The sequence below is a fragment of the Prionailurus bengalensis genome, chromosome D2 (assembly GCF_016509475.1).
Source record: "Prionailurus bengalensis isolate Pbe53 chromosome D2, Fcat_Pben_1.1_paternal_pri, whole genome shotgun sequence".
In the NCBI taxonomy this organism is placed as follows: Eukaryota; Metazoa; Chordata; class Mammalia; order Carnivora; family Felidae; genus Prionailurus; species Prionailurus bengalensis.
The window spans coordinates 33,471,279-33,492,755 of record NC_057351.1 but is presented as its reverse complement, the minus strand read 5'-3'; the positions used below and the strand labels follow the sequence as shown (position 1 = coordinate 33,492,755).

Genomic DNA, 21,477 nt, shown 5'->3' with positions numbered 1-21,477 from the left:
AGATTTGGGGGATTTTATTTTGTTTTTTTTAAACATAGAAGAGACATTTGTGCTATAAGACACCTAGGAGAGCATTTGGACAAGGAAATGGAGGGAAAGTGAAAGAATTAAGCTCTGCCACATGCTCTTTTGGCTTTCAACAAGTTTCTCAAACTTTCAGGCCCTTTGATGTCTTGTTGTGCAAACTCTACCTCAGTGTTTGGAGGACTGTGAAGGGGAAATACTCATCAAGGAATGGACTAAACCTTGAGCATTACTCACAAGAGATCTTGCTGGTCTTCCTGCCTCTGTAACCATTCACTTATTAGCCTTTCCACACCCAAACTCCTTTCCATTACAGAAGCTTTAGGCCTTAAGTGCTCTATGCTTATCTTTATTTTGTCTTCTGGACTACTCATTTATAATTTTGGATTCAGTATCACCTCTAGCCAAGTGACTTCTAGATCACCTTCCAAAGGTGACCTCTTCGATGTTGCCAGTGAGATGCCCGGCATTATAAACTCAACACGCCCCAAACCAAATTCATCTTTATCCCACAACAAGTTTCCCTTGAAACAAGTTTCCCTTCTCAGAGTTGACTTTGGTTCTTCTATTTTTATAGAATCTGATTTCTTTTACAGTAGCTCCTAAAATATTCCATTCCTTTCTTATCTTTTGCTACAACTTGAGTACAGACTTTTAGCAGCTCATGCTTGAACACACACACACACACACACACACACACACACATATACATGCACACATATATATATAGAGAGAGAGACACACACATATATAATTATCTTATTTTTTTTTAGCTTTTTTTTTAACGTTTATTTATTTTTGAGACAGAGACAGAGCATGAACGGGGGAGGGGCATAGAGAGAGGGAGACACAGAACCCGAAGCAGGCTCCAGGCTCTGAGCCATCAGCCCAGAGCCCGACGTGGGGCTTGAACTCACAGACAGATTGTGACCTGAGCTGAAGTCGGACGCTTAACCGACTGAGCCACCCAGGCGCCCCTTTTTTTTTAGTTTTTTAATGTTTTTTATTATTTTTGAGAGCGATAGAGTGCAAGTAGGAGAGGGGCAGAGAGAGAAGGAGACACAGAATCTGAAGCAGGCTCCAGGCTCTGAGCCGTCAGCACAGAGCCCAATGTGGGACTCGAATCCACAAGACGTGAGATCATGACCTGAGCCAAAGTTGGACGCTTAACCGACTGAACCACCCAGACGCCCCCCCCCCCTTTTTAAGTGATCTCTCCACCCCAGCATGGGGCTGGAACTCACAATCCCAAGATAAAGAGTTGCATGCTCTTCTCACTGAGCTACTCAGGTGCCCCTTGAATCCCTATGTTAATTAGACTCTTTACCTTCAGTTCCTCCTGCTTCAATCTGTGTTCTGCTGTGAAATCTTTCAGATTCCTGATTTAAATATATGTGCTCCCAACTGAATCATACATTGCTGGCAGAAGTGTCAAATGGCGTAATTAGCTTTGGCAAACTGTATGGCAGTTTCTTATAAAATTAAACATATACTTGTCCTATGACACTGTCTACATACCCAAGAAAAATGAGGCCATAGGTCTACAAAAAAAAAGACCTGTGCAAGAATGTTTATAGTGCCTTTAAGCATAACAGCGCCGATCTGGAAACACCCCAGGTATTCACTAACAGGAGAATGGAAAATGAATTGTGATGTATTCTTACAGTAGAATATTACTTGGCAATAAAAGAGAAGATCATGTGCAACAACATAAACGGATCTCAAAAACATGGCATTCAAAACCCCCAGTCTGGTCCCAGCCTTCATTAATTTCATAGCCTTTTTCCCACTAATTACACCATGATATATCTGTTTTAACTCTGAAAGATTGTCAGTGGTCTTAGGTCAGAAGCACTAAAATTGTGACCTACCCCTTCCTTTTCTCATTATAGCAAAACTGGTCTGCTTTCTCTTCTAAACAGTTCTTATTTGCTTGTTTCCAAACCTTTTCCCACACCATTCCTCCTACCTACAATAGCATTGTTGCTCTTCTCTGCTTATCCAAACTCCCCTCTTTGAAGGAAAAGTTCAAACCTACAGTTACCCACCAAAATGCCTTCCTTCTTTGGGATCACCATGCATTCACTCTGGGTACCACACACTTGACATTCAGTCACAAAGATGCCCTATATGGGTCTCTTTTTACCCATGTGTGTCTTCTCTTTCCAGTTACATTATCTGCTCCTTTAGGATGGAAACCATTTCCTTAGATGTTTTTACTTCACAAATTTCTCTGGTTGCTTGGTAGGTACTCAATATGCATATTGATCAACTGATTTAGCTTTCCTTTTATTTCTCAGTGATCTATGTAAATTCTAGAGTCTATTAAAGTTTTATACTTCTTACAGTAGCTTGTCCATTAGGGAGAGATTTCTTGGTTGTAGAGGCATCCCATGGACCAAGAGACCATTCACATTTGGCTGATGACCACTTGCTGCTTGACAGAGATTCATCTACATGTCAAAAGAAAATGTTACTTGTTATTGGTTGGTGAAGATACTTGCTTGGTTTCCCAACTTTGCCGAAAGATAATATTTTCAAATTAGGAGATCTGTACATTTTTCTCCTATGCCTTAATTTTTGTACTATCTTTCTCCAGTAGCCTAGCTGGGTCCCCAAGTCCACTGTTCAAATCACAAGTCAGAGTCCTTTTCTCTTCATTTTTAAATGACAGCAGGCAAGGGAAGCCTGATAACTGAGATGAAAGCTGTTGACAGCCACTCTGATAAGGGATAGAGAACTTCATTACTATCATTATTTACATTAGAAAAGAAAACAAAAAAGAAAACAAAATATGAAACAAAAATAGAAAAAAAAAGTAAACTCTGATGTAATCTCTTTCACCATCAAACAATCTTCTACTCTGCACAAACATACTTTCTCTTTCACTACCCCTGGAGCAGTCAGCTATTGTCATTACCTAAAATCTGAAGACTTTTATTAGAAAGAGTTAATCTTATTTGTTCTAGTGTTATCAGGGTTTAATCTTCCTTGGACTGACATTGCCACCTTGAAGTGCTGTTGATTTTCTCTGTCAGATCATCAGTTCAGTGCCCTTTCTGGCTATCTCCTTTTCTGCTGTAGCTGCATTTTCCTCCTACTTTCTCTCAGGAATCTTTGAACTAACACTTCTCTTTCCTTTGGTCACTAGCAGCCAGAAACATTTAAGTTAACTATTCATAACTTAGGGTACCTAACCCATAGTCAGACCACTTAAGCATGTTAGAAGTATTACCACCAAGGACATTAGTTTACCTGGTTAAGCCACCAATGTGTTAAGATATGGATGGGCCTTGCTGATTTTATTTTTATGTAACACATTTGTAAATCCAGCAGGACAATATCAGCCAGTAATACCAACAAAGCAAATACTAGATCTGGTAGTAAAACTCAGGGTTGATGAGCATGGCTCAAGGATTAGAATCCCCCCACCCCTTTTTTTGGCCACAAGTAACACTGAAACTACCATGTAGGAATTGGGACTAGATGAGGCGATGTGAGACCAGGTTCATCAGCCTTCTGCAAGAAATGGCTGTCCTTATGTCTGTCCACAGATTTAATTGGGACTACTTTTTCCTTACTTTGGTTTGCTTTTTATGACCTCAGTTATTAATGAGTACTAAACACCCAAAAGGCAAAAAAGTCAACAGATTCAAATGTCAAAAATAAAAATCAGGTAGGCTGAGAGAAGAGAAAAAGGAGTCAAAATGGAGAAATTCAAAGCATAGGATGTTACCCTTTTCGTCATATCCTTTATTCTTCTCCCAAACAGACTTAGGCTAACCATATAGCTGATTCTACATTGCGTAACTTACGGGTGACTTTTTTAAAAAGCTGACTATTAACCCTAATTTGCGATTAATTTTTTAAACTGAAATTAAACTTATAAGTGCAGAGTCACTGGATTATTGTGTAAACACATTACTGAAAAAAAGTTAAGTCATAAATAATAAAATTAAGGCAAATAACTCTGAGCAAACTTCTGGCAAGAACAGTCGTAGGTTCTCCAGTACATTCCCGTGTGGGGCTTACTGTATTTGAGGTGATGGACAGCACCTTCGACTGTGGCACTCGAGGTAAAACCAAGGGTTGTGGTTCACTCAGCACACAGGGGCTTTCTGAAACTGGTCTGGTGTTTGCAACATTACTCTCATCATCTGAACAAAGGAATAGAATCTGTTACCCATGGATATCTTCAGACCCACAACAAAACTGAAAAATAATCTTCCCTGAGAATTCATAATCTCAAGATAAGCTTCATGCATTTTTGCAGCCCAACTTAATACCACCTGCATGGTTCAAAAAACAAAAACAAAAAACAACCCTCAAATTAAGTTAAGTGGTTTCCAAGGCTGGTGATACCTACTTGTACCTGGCAGAAGGAAAAACAACTCTAGAGCAAAGCTGTCCAATAGAACATTTGGAGTTGATGGAAATACTCTACATAGGCACTGTCCAATATAATGGCCTCCAGCCACATGTGGCTCTAAAGCCCTTAAATCTTGCTAGTGTTATAACCAAGCAGATTTGGAAAAGAAAAAAACTACAGAAGAGAACTAGAATTGCTAAAATTAAAAACAGAATTAATAGATTAGATACTGCTGAAGACAGAATTAGTGAACTAGAAGAAAAATGTGAAGAAATAATTCTGAATTCAGCACAGAGGAAAAATGAAAAATATGAACTACACACTAAAAAGATAATTTTACTGTATGTAAATTATAACTTAATTTTAAAAATGGATAAAGAAAACCACAATGAAACTTCCTTTTACGTGTTGTCAAAAAATTAAACATTGATTAGTAAGTACTGATGAGACTATACACAGGAACTTGTGTACTTGTTAATGGGCATACAGAACTGGTACAATCACTTTGGATAATTTGATGTTATCTAGTAAGTTGATGATGCATATTCTCTATGACCCAGAAAACTGTATTCCTTGGTATATACCCTAGAGGAAATCTTACACATGTGTACTAGGAGAAATGTTAAAGATTGTTTATAGCATCATTGATCATAATTTCAAAACACTGGATTTGGGGATTTTAGCACTTCTCATCATCAGTTATAGCTCCAAAGCTCAACTCAAGATGAGGAATCATGTTTCTGAGTAGAATTGACATGCACTCTGGGTCTTCATTGTTTCTAAATCACTTCCGTTATCATCATTTGGTTTCCTGCTCTGGTTTAATTCAGAGAAAGTATATCTTTTCTTGACAAAAATGTCCAGCGAAGCTTGTTTCTGCATTAGCAAAGTAGGGTTAATAGTAACAATAATTATTCATTTTAATTATTAGGTTTGGTTTTAAAATATTCTTTCAAAAAAAGGGGGGTGCCTGGGTGGCTCAGTTGGTTAAGCATCTGACTCTTGATTTCAGCTCAGATCATGATCTTGTGTTTCACAGAGCCAAGCAGGCTCTGTGCTGACCATGTGGAGCCTGCTTGGGATTCATTCTCATTCTCTCTCTCCCTTCCCCTAACCCCCTCTCAAAATAAATAAATAAATATTAAAAAATAAAATATTCTTTCATAATTTGGATTTTTAAAATGGCCTGATTAAAAGTTAAATGACTAGAGTGAGTAGGGGCACCTTAACTCAGTCCGTTAAGCATCTGACTCTTGATTTCGACTCATGTTACGATCTCCTGGTTTGTGAGTTCAAGTCTTGTGTTGGGCTCTGCGCAGACGGTGTGGAGTCTGCTTGGGATTCTCTCTCTCTCTCTCTCTCTCTCTCTCTCTCTCTCTCTCTCCCTGCCCCTCCCTCCTCTCAAAATAAGCAAACTTAAAAAGAAGTTTAAATGACTGTGAAAACAACAAGTTATAAAAATAAATGTTTACATTTCCTCAAGGTTTTACATACTTTTGTGTTACAGTTGACAAACCTTAAAATACCACAAGTTGTCAAATGGTCCTATGCAGTTTGGCTTTGTTCCTCATGGAGGGGTAGAAAAAGTTGCTTTAGCAGTAGGGATAGGTTTGTACCAGCACCTGTAGGTTGGCTCTGATATCAACTAACCAACTGGTCCACACCAAAGCCAAAAATGCAATAGTTATTTCCATACTTCAAGATGTTATTTTTAAAAAGTAATGATAATATCTAACATTTATTATACTCTTACATATTCCAGTAACTATTTTATATCCTCTAATATAACTCATTTTTTCCTTACAGAACCCTATGAGAATTAGTATCATACTAATATAGATAAAGAAATTTAATCACATATATACAGAGTCTGTAGAAGTATACATAGCCACATCCACACATTTACATATGGTTTATGGCTGTATTCAAGGGCAGAGCTGAGTAATTGCAACAGCCCAACCTTGGTAAATTGTGAAAGGTAAAATGAAAGTTTTCTCTGATATCTCAATGCTTGATACTGAAAAATTGAAAGCGTTTCTTTTTTTTTTTGTGATGAAAATCTTTATATATATATATTTTTTAATATATGAAATTTATTGTCAAATTGGTTTCCATACAACACCCAGTGCTCATCCCAAAAGGTGCCCTCCTCAATACCTATCACCCACCCTTCCCTCCTTCCCACCCCCCATCAACCCTCAGTTTGTTCTCAGTTTTTAAGAGTCTCTTATGGAAAGCGTTTCTTTATTTATCACCAGTGTTTATTATTGAGTTGCCTGGCTGGTTCAGTCAGTACAGCATGCCACTCTTAATCTCAGATCGTGAGGTCAAGCCCCACATTGGTCATGAAGCCTACTTAAAATTTAAGAAAAAAAGTATTTATTATTATTGCAGTTTGGATATGACTGTGGACTTTATAATTTATGTCATATTATCAAAACCTTAAACTCATAAACCAGTTAGTTTTTTTATTTTGTTTTGTTTTGTTTTTAGAGACAGTGGGGGAAGTGCAGAGAGAGGGAGAGAGAGTCTCAAGCAGCTCCATACCCAGCACGGAGCCCAACATGGGGCTCAATCTCACCACCCTGAGATTATGACCTGAGCCAAATATCAAGAGTCGGATGCTTAACCAACTGAGCCACGAGGTGCCCCTTAACTAGTTATTTTTTAAAGGGTGTTGGTTCTAAACTCTAACACTAGCTTTAAAAGAGAACTTGACAAGCATACAACAGAGTGGCTTAAAAAAGAACCCACATAGACAGTATAAAATATAGCAAACATAGAGCAACTGAAACTCTCATGCAGTACTGAAGAGCATAAATAGATGCAACCACTTTGGAAAGTTTTTTGACAGTAGCCACTGAAGTTGGAATAGCATGTTTTATGACCCATTTGTGCTACTTTTAGTCATGTATTACATGCATAAAAGACACATACAAAAACATTCCTGCCAACACTATATGCTGGTAAACTGCAAACTACTCAAATGCCCATCAACAGTAAAATGTGATACAGTCATACAGTAGAATATAACAATGAAAATATTGGGGCACCTGAGTGGCTCAGTTGATTGAGCATCTGACTTTGGCTCAGGTCATGATCTCATGGTTCGTGGGTTCAAGCCCCATGTCAGGCTCTGTGTTAACAGGTCAGAGCCTGGAGCCTGCTTCGGATTCTGTGTGTCCCTCTCTCTCTGTTCCTCCCCTGCTCCTGCTCTGTCTCTCTCTCTCTGGCAGGGAGGAGGGAGGAGAGAGTGGATGATGGGTATTGAGGAGGGCACCTGTTGGGATGAGCACTGGGTGTTGTATGGAAGCCAATTTGACAATAAATTTTATATTTAAAAAAAAGAAAAAAAGGAAAAACAAAAAAATAAATAAAATTATTTCTCCATCAAAAAAATAGAAAAATAAAAAATAAAAATTACCCCCAAATTAAAAAAAACAGATTAAAAAATGTTTAAAAAAAAACAATGAAAATATTACTACAAGCAAAACAGTTGAATTTAGCAATGTTGAGTTTAAAAAGACAGATGCAGAATAGTATATACTATAGCAATCCATTCTTATAAAGTTATAAAACAGACAAAATTAATCCTAATAGGATAGGGTTACTCTTCGGGATGTAGAAGTTTAGTAAGTGACTGAGAGAAAGCACGAGAGGGGCTTGTGAAGTGTTGGTAACATTTTATTCTTGGTCTGGGCACTGGTCATATATGTGGATTCATTTTTTTTTTTACTTGAAGTATAGTTGACACATGAGTTTCAGGTGTACAACACAATGATTTGACAATTATGTACATTTCAGAATTCTTGCTACTGATGCATAGTTACCATCTCTTACCAAAATTGTTACTATATTTTGAATATATTCCCTATACTGTACTTTCATCCCAGTGACTTATTGTATAACTGGCAGTTTGTATCTCTTAATCTTCCTCACCTATTTCATTTATCCCCCCACCACCCTTCCCTCTGGCAACCACTAGTTTGTTCTCTGTTAGTCTGTTTTTATTTCCCTTACTTTTCCCCTTTTATTTCCCTTTCCCATTTATTTTTTTTTTTTATATTTATTTTGAGAGAGAAAGAGCAAGAGTGGGGTAAGAGCAGAGAAAGAGGCAGAGAGAGATAATCCCAAGCAGGCTCTGCGCTATCAGTGCAGAGCCTGACACAGGGCTTGAACTCACAAACCGTGACATTATGACCTAAGCTGAAATCAAGTGTCAGACACTTAACTGACTGAGCCACGCAGGCACCCCTATTTTGTTTTTTAGATTACACTTAGAAGTGAAACCATGGTATTTGTGTTTTTCTATCTTATTTAACTTAGCATAATACTTTTTAGGACCATCCATGTTGTTGGGAATGGCAAGATTTCTTTCTTTTTTTTCAATGGTTATTTATTTTTGAGAGACAGTGAGACAGCACATGAGCCAGGGAGGGACAGAGAGAGAGGGAGACACAGAATCTGAAACAGGCTCCAGGCTCTGAGCTGTCAGAACAGAGTCCAACACGGGATTCAAATTCACAAACTGTGAGATCATGACCTGAGCCGAAGTTGGACGCTTAACTGACGGAGCCACACAGGTGTCCCCAAGGTTTCATTTTTATGGCTGAATAATACTCCATTGTGTACATATACTACATTTTCTTTACCCATTCATCTATCAGTGTATACTTAGGCCGCTTCCATATCTAGGCTGTTGTAAATAATGTTGCAGTAAACATAACAGTTCATATATCTTTTCAAATTAGATACTCATTTTCTTTTGCTAAATACCCAGAAGTAGAATTACTGGATTACATGGTACTCTCTTTTTATTTTTTTTTTTTTTAGGAATCTCCATACTGTTTTCCATAGTGGCTACACCAATTTATATTTTCACCAACAATGCACATGTGTTTCCTTTTCTTTACATCCTTGCCAATACTTGTTATTTCGTGTTTTTTTTTTTAATTTTGAAAAATAATTTATGTGCCTGATGTGGAGCTCCAACTCAACCCTGAGGTCAAGAGTCTCATGCTGTACTGAATGATCTAGCCAGATAACCCAGCTCTTGTCTTTAGATACTAGCCATTCTGACTGGTGTGAGGTGATATCTCATTGTGGTTTTGATTTGCATTTCCCTAATGACTAGTGATATTGAGCATCTTTTCATGTGTCTGTTGGCCATCTGTAGGTCTTCTTTGGAAAAATGTGTATTCAGGTCCTCTACCCATTTTTAAATCATAGTTTTTTTGTTTGGTGTTGTATGAGTTCTTTGTATATTTTGGATATTAATCTGTTACTGGATATCATTTGTAAATATCTTCTCCTATTCAGTAGGTTGCCTTTTCAGGTTTTTTTGTCTTGTTTTGTTTTTGATGGTTTCTTTGCTGTGCAAAAGCTTCTTAGTTTGATATAGTCTCATTTTGTTTAGTTTTGGTTTTGTTTCCCTTGCCTGTGGAGACATATCCAAAAATATTGCTAAGGTTGATGTCCATGAGTTTACTGCCTGTGTTTTCTTTTAGTAGTTTTATGTTTTCAATTCTTATGCTTACATCTTTAATCCATGGAGTTCATTTTTGTGTATGCTGTAAGTGGTCTCATTTCAATCTTTCACATATCGCTGTCCAGCTTTTCCAACACCATTTATTGAAGAGACTCTCTTTCCTACGTTGTATATTCTTGTCTCCTTTGTCATAGATTAACTGACCATATAAACATGGGTTTATTTCTGGGCTCTTAATTCTGTCCCATTGACCTATGTGTCTGTTTTTGTGATAGTACCATACTGTTTTGATTACTGTGGCTTTATAGTATAAATAGAATTCTGATATTGTGATACCTCCCACTTTGTTCTTTTTCAAGATTGTTTGGGCTATTCAGGGCTTTCTGTGGTTCCATCCAAATTTAGGATTTTTCATTCTACTTCTGGGAATAATGCTATTGGTATTTTGACAGGGATTGCATTGAATCTGAAGATTAATTTGTGTAGTATGGATATTTTAACAAAATTAATTCTTGCAGTCCAGGATCATATTATATCTTTCCATTTAAATGTATAGTCTTCAATTTCTTTCATTATTGTCTTATAGTTTTCAAAATACAAGTCCTTCACCTCCCTCATTAAATTTATTCCTATGTATTTTTTTTATTTAAATGGAATTTTTTTCTTAACTTCTCATTCTGCTATTTTGTTTTTGTTTGTTTTGTTTTTCATTCTGCTGTTATTAGTGTATAAAAATGTAACAGGTTTCTGTGTGTTGATTTTGTATCTTGTAAATTTACTGAATTCATTTATTCTAACAGTTTTTTGCTGGAGTCTTTAGGGTTGTTACTTTTTTATTATTTGTAATACGTCATCTGCAAATAGTGACAGTTTTCCCATTCCAATTTGGATGCCTTTCCCCCCCTTGTCTGATGCTGTGGGTAGGACTTCCAGTACTATGTTGAATAAAAGTGGTGAAAATGGACATCTTTGTCTTGTTTCTGATCTTAGAGGGAAAGCTTTCATATTTTTATCATTGAATATGATGTTAGCTATGGTTTTGACATATATGGTGTTTATTTTTTTGAGGTATGTTTCTTCTGTACCCACTTTGTTGAGAGTTTTTATCATGAATGGATGTTCTATTTTGTCAAATGCTTTTTCTACATCTATTGAGATGATCATATGATTTTTATCCTCTATCTTGTCAATGTGTTGTACCACGTCGATTTGTGGATGTTGAACCATCCTTGCATCATTGGAATAAATCCCACTTGATTTTGGTGAATGGTTCTTTTACTGTATTTTCAAATGTTTATTTATTTTAAGAGAGCACATGAGCTGGGGAGTGGCAGAGAAAGAGGGTAAGAGAATCCCAAGGATCTGTGTTGTCAGCGCACAGCCCCACGTGGGACTTGGTCTCACAAACAGTGAGATCATGACCTGAGCTGAAATTAAAAGTTGGACACTCAGCCAACTGAGCCACCCAGGTGCCCCTCTTTTCATGTATTTTTTAATATGAAATGTATTGTCAAATTGGTTTCCATACAACACCCAGTGCTCATCCCAACAGGTGCCCTCCTCAATACCTGTTACCCACCCTTCTATCCCTCCCACCCCCATCCACCCTCAGATTGTTCTCAGTTTTTAAGAGTCTCTTATGTTTTGGATCCCTCCCTCTCTAACTTTTTTTTTCCTTCCCCTCTTCCATGGTCTTCTGTTAAGTTTCTCAGGATCCATATGAGAGTGAAAACATATGGTATCTGTCTTTCTCCGTATGACTTATTTCACTTAGCATAACACTCTCCAGTTCCATCCACATTGCTACCAAAGGCCATATTTCATTCTTTCTCATTGCCATGTAGTATTCCATTGTGTATATAAACCACAATTTCTTTATCCATTCATCAGTTGATGGACATTTAGGCTCTTTCCATAATTTGGCTATTGTTGAGAGTGCTGCTATAAACATTGGGGTGCAAGTGCCCCTATGCATCAGCACTCCTGTATCCCTTGGGTAAATTCCTAGCAGTGCTATTGCTGGGTCATAGGATCGATCTATTTTTAATTTTTTGAGGAACCTCCACACTGTTTTCCAGAGCAGTTACACCAGTTTACATTCCGACCAACAGTGCAAGAGGGTTCCCGTTTCTCCACATCCTCTCCAGCATCTATAGTCTCCTGATTTGTTCATTTTAGCCACTCTGACTGGCGTGAGGTGATACCTGAGTGTGGTTTTGATTTGTATTTCCCTATCTGGATGTCTTCTTTAGAGAAGTGTCTATTCATGTTTTCTGCCCATTTCTTCACTGGATTATTTGTTTTTTGGGTGTGGAGTTTGGTGAGTTCTTTATATATTTTGGATACTAACCCTTTGTCCGATATGTCATTTGCAAATATCTTTTCCCATTCCGTTGGTTGCCTTTTAGTTTTGTTGGTTGTTTCCTTTGCTGTGCAGAAGGTTTTATCTTCATGAGGTCCCAATAGTTCATTTTTGCTTTTAATTCCCTTGCCTTTGGAAATGTGTCAAGTAAGAAATTGCTGTGGCTGAGGTCAGAGAGGTCTTTTCCTGCTTTCTCCTCTAGGGTTTTGATGGTTTCCTGTCTCACATTCAGGTCCTTTATCCATTTTGAGTTTATTTTTGTGAATGGTGTAAGAAAGTGGTCCAGTTTCATTCTTCTGCGTGTTGCTGTCCAGTTCTCCAGAGACTTTTTTCCATTGGATATTCTTTTCTGCTTTGTCAAAGATTAGTTGGCCATACTTTTATGGAGTCTCTATTCTATTCCATTGGTCTATGTGTCTGTTTTTGTGCCAATACCATGCTGTCTTCAAGATTAGAGCTTTGTACTAGAGGCTAAAGTCTGGGATTGTGATGCCTCCCGCTTTGGTCTTCTTCTCCAATATTACGTTGGTTATTCGGGGTATTCTACGGTTCCATACAAGTTTTAGGATTGCTTGTTCTAGCTTCAAGAAGAATGCTGGTGCAATTTTGATTGGGATTGCATTGAATGTGTAGATAGCTTTGGGTAGTATTGACATTTTAACAATATTTATTCTTCCAATCCATGAGCACGGAATGTTTTCCATTTCTTTATATCTTCTTCAATTTCCTTCATAAGCGTTCTATAGTTTTCAGCATACAGGTCTTTTATATCTTTGGTTAGGTTTATTCTTAGGTATTTTATGATTCTTGGTGCAATTGTGAATGGTATCAGTTTCTTTATTTGTCTTTCTGTTGCTTCATTAGTAGTGTATAAGAATGCAACTGATTTCTGTACATTGATTTTGTATCCTGCAACTTTGCTGAATCATGTATCCGTTCTAGCAGACTTTTGGTGGAGTCTATCGGATTTTCCATGTATAATATCATGTCATCTGCAAAAAGTGAAAACTTGACTTCATCTTTGCCAATCTATGCCTTTGATTTCCTTTTGTTGTCTGATTGCTGATGCTAGAACTTCCAACACTATGGTAGACAACAGCGGTGAGAGTGGACATCCCTGTCATGTTCCTGATCTCAGGGGGAAAGCTCTGTTTTTCCCCATTGAGGATGATATTAGCTGTGGGCTTTTCATAGATGGCTTTTATGATGTTTAAGTATGTTCCTTCCATCCAGCCTTTCTTGAGGGTTTTTATTAAGAAAGGATGCTGAATTTTGTCAAATGCTCTTTCTGCATCGATTGACAGGATCATATGGTTCTTTTCTTTTCTTTTATTAATGTGATGTATCACATTGTTTGATTTGCAAATGTTGAACCAGCACTGCAGCCCAGGAATGAATCCCACTTGATCATGGTGAATAATTCTTTTTATATGCTGTTGAATTCTATTTGCTAGTATCTTATTGAGAATTTTTGCATTCATATTCATCAGGGATATTGGCCTGTAGGTCTCTTTTTTTACTGGGTCTCTGTCTCGTTTAGGAATCAAAGTAATACTGGCTTCATAGAATAAGTCTGGAAGTTTTCCTTCCCTTTCTATTTTTTGGAACAGCTTGAGAAGAATAGGTGTTACCTCTGCTTTAAATGTCTGGTAGAATTCCCCAGGGAAGCCATCTGGTCCTGGACTCTTATTTGTTGGGAGATTTTTGATAACTGATTCAATTTCTTTGCTGATTATGGGTCTGTTCAAGTTTTCTATTTCTTCCTGTTTGAGTTTTAAAAATGTGTGGGTGCTTAGGAATTTATCCATTTCTTCCAAGTTGTCCAGTTTGTTGGCATATAATTTTTTATAGTATTCCCTGATAATTGCTTGTATTTCTGAGGGATTGGTTGTAATAAATCCATTTTTACTCATGATTTTATCTATTTGTGTCATCTCCCTTTTCTTTTTGAGAAGCCTGGCTAGAGGTTTATCAATTTTGTTTATTTTTTCAAAAAACCAACTCTTGGTTTCATTGATCTGCTCTACAGTTTTTTTAGATTCTATATTGTTTATTTCTGCTCTGATCTTTATTATAGCTCTTCTTCTGGGTTTGGGGTGTCTTTACTCTTCTGCTTCTATTTCCTTTCAGTGTGCTGTTAGATTTTGTATTTGGGATTTTTCTTGTTTCTTGAGATAGGCCTGGATTGCAATGTATTTTCCTCTCAGGACTGCCTTCGCTGCATCCCAAAGCATTTGGATTGTTGTATTTTCATTTTCATTTGTTTCCATATATTTTTAAATTTCTTCTTTCGTTGCCTGGTTGACCCATTCATTCTTTAGTAGGGTGTTCTTTAACCCTCATGCTTTTGGATGTTTTCCAGACTTTTTCCTGTGGTTGATTTCAGGTTTCATAGCATTGTGGTCTGAAAGTGTGCATGGTATGATCTCAGTTCTTTTATAGTTATGAAACCCTGTTTTGTGACTCAGTATGTGATCTATCTTGGAGAATGTTCCATGTGTACTCGAGAAGAAAGTATATTCTGTTGCTTTGGGATGCAGAGTTCTAAATATATCTCTCAAGTCCATCTGACCCAGTGTATCAGTCAGGGCCTTTGTTTCTTTATTGATCCTGTGTCTAGATGATCTATCCATTGTTGTAAGTGGAGTATTAAAGTCCCCTGAAATTACCACATTCTTATCAATAAGGTTGCTTATGTTTGTGATTAATTGTTTTATATATTTGGGGGCTCCTGTATTTGGCGCATAGACATTTATAATTGTTAGCTCTTCCTGATGGATAGTCCCTGTAATTTTTATATAATGCCCTTCTTTATCTCTTGTTACAGCCTCTAATTTAAAGTCTAGTTTGTCTGATATAAGTATGGCTACTCCAGCTTTCTTTTGACTTCCAGTAGCATGATAGATAGTTCTCCACCCCCTCACTTTCAATCTGAAGGTGTCCTCAGGTCTAAAATGAGTCTCTTATAGACAGCAAATAGATGGGTCTTGTTTTTTTAATCCATTCTGATACTGTATGTCTTTTGGTTGGGGCATTTAGTCCACTTACATTCAGTGTTATTATAGAAAGATATGGGTTTAGAGTCATTGTGATGTCTGTAGATTTCATGCTTGTAGTGATGTCTCTGGTATTTTGTGGTCCTTGTAACATTTCACTCACAGAATCCCCCTTAGGATCTCTTGTAGGGCTGGTTTAGTGGTGATGAATTCCTTCAGTTTTTGTTTGTTTGGGAAGACCTTTATCTCTCCTTCTATTCTAAATGACAGATTTGCTGGATAGAGGATTCTCGGCTGCACATTTTTTTCTGTTCATCGCATTGAAGATTTCCTGCCATTCCTTTCTGGCCTGCCAAGTTTCAGTAGTTAGGTCTGCCACTAGTCTTATGGGTCTCCCTTTGTAGGTTAGAGCCTGTTTTTTTTTTTTTTTAACGTTTATTTTATTTTTGAGACAGAGAGAGACAGAGCATAAACGGGGGAGGGTCAGAGAGAGAGGGAGACACAGAATCCGAAACGGCTCCAGGCTCTGAGCTGTCAGCACAGAGTCCGACCCAGGGCTCAAACTCATGGACCGTGAGATCGTGACCTGAGCCGAAGTCGGACGCTTAACCGACTGAGCCACCCAGGCGCCCCTAGAGCCTGTTTATCCCTAGCTGCTTTCAGAATTTTTTCTTTTCCTTGTGCTTTGCCAATTTCACTATGATATGTCATGCAGAAGATCGATTCAAGTTATGTCTGAAGGGAGTTCTCTGTGCCTTTTGGATTTCAATGCCCTTTTCCTTCCCCACATCAGGGAAGTCTCAGCTATGATTTGTTCAGGTACACCTTCAGCCCCTTTCTCTCTCTCTTCCTCTTCTGGAACTCCTGTTATACGGATATTGTTCCGTTTGATTGCATCACTTAGTTCTCTAATTCTCCCCTCATACTCCTGGATTTTTTTTTATCTTTCTTTTTCTCAGCTTCCTCTTTTTCCATAATTGTATCTTCTAAGTCACCTATTCTCTCCTCTGCCTCCTCAATCCAAGCTGTGGTCGCCTCCATTTTATTTTGCACATCATTTATACTATTTTTTAGCTCCTCATGACTATTTTTTAGTCCTTGATCTCTGTAGCAATAGATTCTCTGCTGTCCTCTATACTTTTTTCAAGCCCAGCGATTAATTTTATGACTATTATTCTAAATTCTTGTTCCGTTATATTGCTTAAATCGTTTTTGATGAATTCGTTAGCTGTCGCTACTTCCTGGAGTTTCTTTTGAGGAGAATTCTTCCATTTCGTCATCTTGGGTAGTCCCTGGGGTAGCTCCAAACTGCAGGGCACTTCCCCTGTACTGTCCAGGGTACAGTGGGCGGGGCTGCAGTCAGACCCAATGTCTGCTCCCAGCCCACTGCTGGGGCCACAATCAGACTGGTGCCTACCTTATCTTCTCCTCTCCCAGAGGAAGGACTCACTGTGGAGTAGTGTGGCTCCCGTCTGGGCTACTTGCACACTGCCAGGCTTGTGGTGCTGCTTCGATGGGATTAAAGGTTTATCAATTTTAATTTTCAAAGAAACAGCCGTTAGTTTCAGTGATCTTTTCTAATGATTTGTAGTCTCTAATTCATTTGTTTCTACTTTGAGCATGATTATTTTCTTCCTTCTGCTAACTCTGGGCTTTGTTCTACTTTTTCTAGTTCCTTTATTTGTAAAATTTGAAAGTTTGAGACTTTTCTTGGCTTTTGAGATAGCCCTGTATTGCTATAACCTTCCCTCTTGGAAGCACTTTTGCTGTGTCCCAAAGATTTTGAACCATCGTGTTTCCATTTTCATTCGTATCCAGGTATTTTTTGATTTCCTCTTCAATTTTTTTCATTGACCCATTTGGGCTGTTTAGTAATATGTTGTTTAGCCTCCACGTGTTTGTATTTCTTCCTGTTTTTTTCTTGTAATTGATTTCTCATTTCATACCATTGTGATTGGAAAAGATACTTGATATTATTTAAATGTTAAATTTATTGAGACTGATTTTGTGGACTAACATGATCTATCTTTGAGAATGTTCCATGTACACTTGTTTTATGTGTATTCTGTTTTTGGATGGAATCTTCTGTATATATTTGTTAACTCTATCATGTGTGATATATCATCCAAAGCCACTGTTTCCTTATTGATCTGCTATCTAAATGATATATACATAAATAGATATGGGATGTTAAATTCCCCTCATATTATCGTATTATGCTGTACATTTCTACTGTTATGTTTGTTAATATTTGCTTCATATATTTAGGTGCTCCTATATTGGATGTGTAGATATTTACAATTGTTATATTCTCTTGTTGGATTGATCCCTTCATTATTATGTAATGCTCCTCTTTGTTTTAAAATTTTTTAACGTTTTTATTCACTTTTTGAGAAACAGAGACTGTGAGCGGGAGAGGGACAGAGAGAGAGGGAGACACAGATCCGAAGCAGTCTCCAGGCTCTGAGCTGTCAGCACAGACCCTGATGCAGGGCTCGAAACCAGAAACTGTGTGATCGTGACCTGAGCCAAAGTCTGTCGCCCAACAGACTGAGCCACCCAGGCGCCCCTATACTCTTTGTTTTAAAGTCTCTTTTGTCTGATGTAAGTATAGCTACTCCAAGTTTCTTGTGGTTTCCATTTGCATGAAATATCTTTTTCTATCCCTTCACTTTTAATCTCTGTGTGTCCTTAAATCTAAAGTGAGTTTCTTTTAGGCAGCATACATATGCGGCTTGTTTTTTTTATCCAGTCACCAAATTTTATTTTTGAGAGAGAGCCTGAGTGGGGGAGGGGCAGAGAGAGAGGGGGATGGAGGATCCAAAGTGGGTGCTGTGCTGACAGAAGTGAGCCTGATGCCAGGCTCAAACTCATGAACTGTGAGATCATGACCTGAGCTGAAGTTGGATGCTCAACCAACTGAGCCACTAGGCACCCCTAGTCACCAAATTTCTTTTGATTGGAGCATTTAGTCCATTTACTTAAAGTAATTATTGGTAGATATATACTTATGGCCATTTTGTTAATTGTATTCTTGTTATTTTTGCATTCTTCCCTGTTCTTTTCTTCTTTTTTTGCTCTCTTCCCTTGTGGTTTGATGACTTCCATTATTGTTATTTTTGGATTCCTTTCTGTTTTGCGTGTGTGTATCTGTCATAGGTTGTCAATGTGACATCTATAACATCCTATGTATATGTAGTAGTCTATATTAAGTTGATGGTTGCTTAACTTTGAATACATTCTAAAAGCACTAGATTTTTATTCCTTCATGTTTTATGTATATGATATCATATTTTATTTATTTATTTATTTATTTAAAAAAAAATTTTTTTTCAACGTTTATTTATTTTTGGGACAGAGAGAGACAGAGCATGAACGGGGGAGGGGCAGAGAGAGAGGGAGACACAGAATCGGAAACAGGCTCCAGGCTCTGAGCCATCAGTCCAGAGCCTGACGCGGGGCTCGAACTCCCGGACCGCGAGATCGTGACCTGGCTGAAGTCGGACGCTTAACCGACTGCGCCACCCAGGCGCCCCTATGATATCATATTTTAGATCTTTTTATTTGGTGTATCTTGACCAACTTTTATAGGTATAATACAAGTTACTACTTATACTAGCTTTATAAGTGATTGATTACTACCATTACTATATGTTTGCTTTTAACAGTAAAATATTTTTCCTTTCGAAATCTTCTTCTACTTATGGCCTTTTCATTTCCACTTAAAGTGCCTTTAACATTCTTTGTAAAGCTGGTTTAGTAGTGATGAACTCTAACTTTTGTTTGTCTGGGAAACTCTTTCTGAATGATAACCCTGCCAGGTAGTATATTCTTGATTGTAGGTTATTCATTTCAGCACTTTGAATATATTATGCCACACCCTTCTGGTTTGCAGAGTTCCTACTCAAAAATCAGCTGATAGCCTTATGAGGTTTCTCTTGTATGTAACTGTTACCTTTTCTCTTGCTGCTTTTAAGATTCTTTGTCTTTAATTTTTGCCATTTTAATTATGTGTCTTGGTGTGAACTTCCTTAAGTTCATCATATTTGAGTTTTTCTGCAATTCCTGGGCCTGGATCTCTGTTTCCTTCCCAAGATTAGGGACGTTTTGGCTATTATTTCTTCAAATAAGTTTTCTACTGTCTTCTCTCTCTCACTCTCTCTCTATCTCTCTCTCTCCTTCTGTGACCCCTGCAATGTGAATGTCATTACACTTAGTATTATCACGGAGCTTTCTTAACCTAGTCTCTTTTTAAAATTCTTTTTTCTTTTTGCTGTTCAGTTTGGTTACTTTCCATTACCCTATCTTCCAGATCACTGAACCATTCTCCTGCATCCTCTAATCTGCTGTTGATTCCCTCTGGTGTATTTTTCACTTCAGTTACTGCATTTTCCCATCTGTTTCTTTTATATTTTCTATACCTTTCTATCTCGTACTGTTCTCTCAAGTCCAGTGAGTATCTTTGAACTCTTCAGTAGGTAGATTGCTTATCTCTATTGCATTTAGATGTTTTTCTATTGTTCTGTCTTGTTCTTTCATTTCAACCTATTCCTTGGTCTCCTGATTTTTTCTGATTCTTTGCTTCTGTGTATTAGGCCTGATTCTGAAAGTGGTTGCCTTATGTAGAAGGTATCCTGTGGTGTGCTATAGTGCATTCCACCCTGGTCACCAGAACCAGGGCTATCCCCTGTGTGGGCTACCTGCACCCTCCTGTTGTTCTTGACCCAAGACTACTGTGGGAGCTCTTGTGGGAGTGTTTGCCTCTTGAGCACCTCACTGAGAAGCCTGGCTGAAGCTGCTGTAGGCTCAGTGGTGAGCAGGACTAGTCCTCAGCCTAGCCATTGCAGTGACCCACTGTGACTGCTGCAGGTGCAGTATTTGGCAGGTCTTGCCCCTGGTGTGGCTAGCTGAGAGACTCAGCAGCACTTACTGTTGACATGCTGGTGTGTTAGGTTAGCTTCCCCACTTCCCAGGGCAGGCATCACTTTTTGATGAGCTGCTCTTGGCCAAGGCTGACTGCCAGGTGTGGCAGGGTGGGAGCCACTTTTGGAGGCAACTGCCAAGTTGGTTGGGTTGGGTGGGGGTGAGATCACAGGGAAATGCTGGAGCAGAGCAAGTAATGCCAACAAGATAGATGGAGGTGTCAGAACTGGCTCCCACAGGTGTCTTTTCTGAGTTAGGGGAAGGATAATGGTGTCTGCAAGTACTTCTCTTCCTAGAGAAAGTTGCCACACATCCCTTTTTCTCTGGCATATGTCCTAAAATTAGTCAAGAAATTGCCAGGAAGATGATGGAAGATACCTAGGCTCTCTTTGTCCCATGAATACAACTAGATAAGTATCAAATATCCGAGAAATCAACCTGAAGACTGACAGAACAACTCCACAACTAAAGAGAGAAGAGGCCATATCAAAGAAGGTAGGAAGTGCAGAGATGTGGTTTAGGGTGGAAATGGATCTTGGCTGATGTGGAGGGGTGGGAGCAATGAATGCAGAGAAGGGTGAGAGTGAGAGGAGCATATAGGGGAATACACAAGGAGAACGTTTCCCCATAGTCGCTGGCTTAGAAAATGAGAAGGGCAGAATTTCATGAGTTCTTGCAACCAGCGGGGCTTAAAGCCTGGAGTTGTAAAAGTCAGCAGGCTTGGCTAGGATAGAGCCAAGTGTTCCTGAGAGCATTCACAAGAGACACCACTCCAAGAACAAAAGAGCTGGCTAGTGCCATTTTCCTTCCCCACCCCTCAGCGTAAACACAGCCACCTGTGGGAATCAGTACAGTGCACACGCCAGCTGCCTACACTAAGCCCCACACCCTGCGCTCCAATGGAATTGCCCTCCTCAGTCATGCTAACTTTGTCCCAGTGTGGCAGGACCTCCCGAGAAGACCAGCACAAACCCTGCCTATACCACATCTCTCAACCAGAGAGTTTTACAGGGCTTCAGTTCCAGTGGAGGTGGTGACAGGTCTCATTTCACAAGCACACAAGAGCATACCTAGTTTTAACTCACCACATTGAGGTTTGGGACCACACACTTGCCCACTGCAGGCAAGGCAAGCCTCTGCAGATGACTGACCTGAAGGACAGAGCATCCAGAACACAACAGCAGAGCATATGCAGCACACACATGGCATGAAGTGCCAGGCCCTGGCCACTATATGACCTCTTCCTCATAAGGCCATTACTCTCAGGAATAAGGGATACAACTGGCTTTTCTAGAACAGAGAAGCAGTCAGAGGC

General features: G+C 38.6%; 1 protein-coding gene across 6 annotated transcripts in view; it reads right to left on the bottom strand.

The window, feature by feature from the left end:
- Nucleotides 1-21,477, bottom strand: part of FAM149B1 (family with sequence similarity 149 member B1) — an 87,907-nt gene that overhangs the window by 7,485 nt on the left and 58,945 nt on the right. For 4 of the 6 annotated variants that reach the window (XM_043596621.1, XM_043596620.1, XM_043596618.1 and 1 more), the window contains exons 8-9: nucleotides 4,057-4,181; nucleotides 2,371-2,477 (exon numbers count right to left, since the gene is read on the bottom strand). In XM_043596621.1, the coding sequence (XP_043452556.1) occupies nucleotides 2,371-2,477; nucleotides 4,057-4,181 (232 nt within the window). The remainder of the gene's footprint in view (nucleotides 1-2,370; nucleotides 2,478-4,056; nucleotides 4,182-21,477) is intronic. The other 2 variants (XM_043596622.1, XM_043596619.1) reach the window with 1 other exon arrangement.